A 4,718-nucleotide genomic window follows, 5' to 3' on the forward strand; every position below is an offset into this window, starting at 1 on the left:
CCCCTCGCGGGAATTGATGGGTGTGGCCGGGGCCACTAGCCATTGAGATAACCCTGGGGTAAATTATCCAAATCCCGAGATCCAGCTAGGCGGACTCGGGGAACACGAAACTCACACGCTCTCCGACGAGACCGAGACCGAGCAACCTTCATCGACCGGAACTAGAGTCGGGGGATCAAGACGTACAACCATGTTGCCTGCTGCGAAAGATAACATGATCGAGACAAAACTTATTACATGCCAACAACGACACCATCGTCTCGCCACCGCCAAATGGAGACCTATCTAATGCTCCAAGAGGAAGAAACTATGACTCCCACCGGTAGATCGGGGCCTCCCCCTCACACCCCTACCGGCGGAACCGGCGGGTGAGGAGGCAGGCTATCTACCGGCGGCAGAGGAGGATGACGGCTGAGGAAACACCTTAGTGCAAGTGATTTCTGATCGCCGTTTTTCTTGATGATTAAGTGGAGCTTTACAAGGATGAAAGATCGCCCTCTGCTGTTTTCGATGGAAAACAACACCTCGACCAGCAGCATTTCATCCATAACATAAAAAGAGAAGCCGAACCAACAAATTTCAGTTGCAGGCCACTCCTGCCTCAGCACAGTTGGACGAAAATGAAACCATGCGGTATATCCAAGTCTCATCGTATGATGATTTGTTAGAAAATGTATATTGGCCAAAAACAGGCGGAGCAACAGCGATTATGTTCAGCACTCCACCATTATTACAGGGCTAGTGATAGGTTCTGCTCCAGGCCAAATTCCAGTCGAGTAAACAATATTCAGAGTCACGAAAGCAGTACGGCTACCTACAGACATCCCTTACACCATTAGCTGGGCGATGTCCTTCCGGAAGACGCCATCCATCATGTCCTTCCTCCTGGCGGTGACGGACGGGAACGGCGAGCTGGAGAGGCGCCTGCACTGGTTGCTCGCGCTGATCCTCGTGGACTGCATCATCGTGGGGAGGATAGGGAAGGACTTAGGCCGGATGTTCAGGGGTGAGAACAGCATCTTGCCACTCGAGTCGTGCGTCGAGGTCTTGGAGGCGGGCTTCTGAGCTCCTGCGGCCTTATTCATGGTCGAAAGGTGCCTGAGTTGCTCCGGGGGGGCGCCTGGCGGGCCTGGAGGGTGGGGCCGGATCTGTGCTGATGGCTTCATGCGGTCGAGCCAGCGAAGGACCGCGTTTCCGACGTTCCGACCAACTTCCAAGTCCCTCTCCTGAATGTTCTTGTGCACTGAGACTGCGACATCGAATATAGAACGTGTCCGCCTGCATAACATGGAGAAGAGAAGGGTCAAATCAATCTTGATTGCTGGCTAGCGTCGAAAATTGACATAACCATTATTTGGTCCCAAGAATGCACTGATGATTTCAGTAAGAATACCCCATCTTGGGTATTGATGACAAGTAGTCATCACTAGTACGACCAGATTTAGCACAGCAGACAGCATCAGGTTTACAAACCAGCACAGGACATCACACCAGAGTCAAACATAATTATAAAACACAACGCTACTGAAATCAAGGTTTCAGGCTGAATCCTACACAGGATAATGGATGGTATAAGGGACGGGAATGCAATAGTATTTATCTGCTGACAATATTCAGAGAGAACAAAGTACACTAGAGACAAACAATATCAACTACTCCCTCCGTCCCAAAATAAATGTCTTTGATTTAGTACAACTTTAGGACGGAGGGGAGTATTTACAACAAGGTGAAACGAGTCTCATGCAATTCAAACACATAGAAAAGCTACACAGTGTTGCCTGTTATGTTTATGTTTCAAATGTAATCTAAGCTAAGTAGGTAACCCAAACAGCACAAAGTAACCAGAGAAATGAACTCAAGACTGTATGCAAATTGAAGTGTGTTAAGACTTTTCTCAACTCCAAATGAGCGGCTCAAAAGTATAATGCTCCTATAAAAATTGTCCGCCTAAAGCTAGAAATGCTGGGCCAGTAAAAGATGAAACCTCCCGGCTACAAGTTTAGCACACAGCAGCGAACTCCCCAACACAGCACTTATCACTTGTGCTCTCTAAAATCAGGTAGCAGGAACGCCGGCCTATCTTTTTATGTCGAGGCCTTATGTTGGACAGCTTGCACATCAATCAACTATTCATTGTTCTGTTTTATCCTATGAGGCTAGCAGGTGTCGTTTAGCAGCACAGAGCGGCAGCTTAACCAGAGATTTCATTCAGCCCAAGCTTCCCCTAATCTACAGCACACGGTTCACCGGACGCCCACGCTACGCAGGAGCAAAGCATTGGTCGATAAGGCACGGCGCGGCAGGACACGACGGCACGACCAGTCAGCCATCGAGGGCCGGACGCGGCACGAGGCTGGCTAATAAGCCGAAGGAGACGCCGGGGGCGAAGAAGGCCGTCGGGAATCGGGCCCCTCGCCCTCGTAGAAGAGAGTAGGAAGGAGGGGGCGGCGATTTGGTACCTGTAGACGAAGTCGCGGAGCCTGGGGTGGTTGGGCCCGATGAGGCGGCGCTGGCCGCGGAGCGCGAGGCGGTAGGTGCGGCGGAGGCCGAGGAAGTAGGCGGTGATGGCGGTGATCTCCCACAGCACCATCTCTCCGCGGAGGCGGGGAGAAGGTTTTACGGCGGCGGCGGGCGGATTTGGCGAATCGGGGAAGGGGAAGGGGATCGATTTGAGTCGTGGGGAGGGGGGCAAGGCAAACAGCCAGTAAAGTAAAGTAAATCTGGAAGGATGGAGGATCGGGAAGAAAGCATATGCCGGAGCGGAGCCGTGTCGACGCGTGTGCCGCCTTGTTTTGCTTGCAGGAGGGGTCCGGGTACTGGGTCTGTGTGCGTCGCGTAAGCCGTGATGCGAGCCAGCGATGCTTCGCTTCTTGCGACCTGCTTCTACTGTTTCTTTTTAATAAAATACCTCCTCTGTAAACTAAGATAAGAGCATTTAGGTCACTGCTTTACGGAAGGAGTATTCATCAAATTCTGTTCGTGAATTATCTTATATTTTGATTAGAAGTTTGGTAAGTAAATTAAAATAGAATTGGTTCAAAAGGTAATTAAATTAAGGTGATTGATTATCATATACATGAAAGGTTGGACGAAGGGGTGATGAAAAGGAAGATGAAATGGGAACTTTACGTTCTTTTGAAGTAGTAGAGAAGAGATAAAATCCATCATTTTGTTGGGTGTGTGCTCAATACGTGTGTATCCTCTTGATACTTCATTTTAAGTTAATAAAATTCAGAATTTGTCGGAAAAAAACAACTCCCTCCACATACCGAGCAGGTCTCTCGCCCACCTGCAAACCTCCCCCTAGGAGCATGCGTAGTACTTCCTCCGTTCCTAAATGTAAGTCCCTTTAGAGATTCCACTACAAACTACATACAGATGTATATAGACATATTTTAGAGTGTAAATTCACTCATTTTGCTTCGTATGTAGTCCATAGTGGATTCTCTAAAAAAAACTTATATTTAGGAACGGAGGGAGTAGTACTTTACTTCGAGGACTAATAAACTTTTACAATAAGTATACGAGTTCTTTATGACTAATGTGAGTCCATGGATTATACGCACTCTTACCCTTCCATCATTGCTAGCCGCTTCGGTACCGTGCATTGCTCTTTCTCACCTCGAGAGTTGGTGCAAACTTCGCAGGTGCATCCAAACCACGTGATACGATACACTCTATCACACGTAAGCCTCCTTATATCTTACTCAAAACAGCCAGCATACTTACCTATTATGGCATTTTCATAGCCATTCCGAGATATATTGTCATGCAACTTCCACTCATCCTCATATACATGACTTGAGCATTCATTGTCATATTGCTTTGCATGATCGTAAGATAGCTAGCATGATGTTTCCATGGCTTGTCTGTTTTTTTGATGCCATTGCTACGCTAGATCATTACACATCCCGGTACACCGCCGGAGACATTCATATAGAGTCATATTATTGTTCTAGTATCGAGTTGTAATATTGAGTTGTAAGTAAATAAAAGTGTGATGATCATCATTATTAAAGCATTGCCCCAGTGAGGAAAGGATGATGAAGACTATGATTCCCCCACAAGTCGGGATGAGTCTCCGGACTTTATGAAAAATAAAAGAGGCCAAAGAAGCCCAAATAAAAAAAGGAGGCCAAAGAAGCCCACCAAAAAAATAAAAAATAATAAAATCAAAAAAATGAGAGAAAAAGAGAGAAGGGACAATGTTACTATCCTTTTACCACATTGTGCTTCAAAATAGCACCATGTTCTTCATGTAGAGAGTGCCTTGAGTTATCTCTTTCATGTACTAGTGGGAATTTTCATTATAGAACTTGGCTTGTATATTCCGATGATGGGCTTCCTCAAATGCTCGAGGTCTTCATGAGCAAGCAAGTTGGATGCACACCCACTTAGTTTCAATTTGAGATTTCATACACTTATAGCTCTTAGTGCATCCGTTGCATGGCAATCCCTACTCCTCGCATTGACGTCAATTGATGGACATCTCCATAGCTCGTTGATTAGCCGCGTCGATGTGAGACTTTCTCCTTTTTTGTCTTCTCCACACAACCTCCACCATCATACTCTATTCCACCTATAGTGCTATATCCATGGCTTGCGCTCATGTATTGTGTGAGGGTTAAAAAAGTTGAAGCGCGTTAAAAAGTATGAACCAATTGCTTGGCTGACACCGGGATGAGCATGAGGGGTACCTTGTGTTAAGAAAAGGGAGC

The 4,718-nt window shown here is 46.9% G+C and overlaps 1 protein-coding gene across 1 annotated transcript; it reads right to left on the reverse strand.

The window, feature by feature from the left end:
* Positions 1–617: 617 nt before the first annotated feature.
* Positions 618–2,718, reverse strand: LOC119324074. The gene is made up of 2 exons (XM_037597819.1): positions 2,460–2,718; positions 618–1,278 (listed from the first exon to the last, which is right to left on the reverse strand). Exons 1-2 carry the CDS (start codon positions 2,588–2,590, stop codon positions 828–830), a joined length of 582 nt encoding a protein of 193 aa, XP_037453716.1. The 5' UTR covers positions 2,591–2,718; the 3' UTR covers positions 618–827.
* Positions 2,719–4,718: the final 2,000 nt, after the last annotated feature.

The sequence above is a fragment of the Triticum dicoccoides genome, chromosome 6B (assembly GCF_002162155.2).
Source record: "Triticum dicoccoides isolate Atlit2015 ecotype Zavitan chromosome 6B, WEW_v2.0, whole genome shotgun sequence".
Taxonomy (NCBI): domain Eukaryota; kingdom Viridiplantae; phylum Streptophyta; class Magnoliopsida; order Poales; family Poaceae; genus Triticum; species Triticum dicoccoides.

Excerpts from the sequence above, each read along its gene's own strand:
- LOC119324074 (XM_037597819.1), bottom strand. The coding sequence starts at position 2,590 with ATGGTGCTGTGGGAGATCACCGCCATCACCGCCTACTTCCTCGGCCTC. Across the intron at positions 1,279-2,459 it reads CTCCGCGACTTCGTCTACAG|GCGGACACGTTCTATATTCG; the intron begins GTACCAAATCGC and ends CATGTTATGCAG.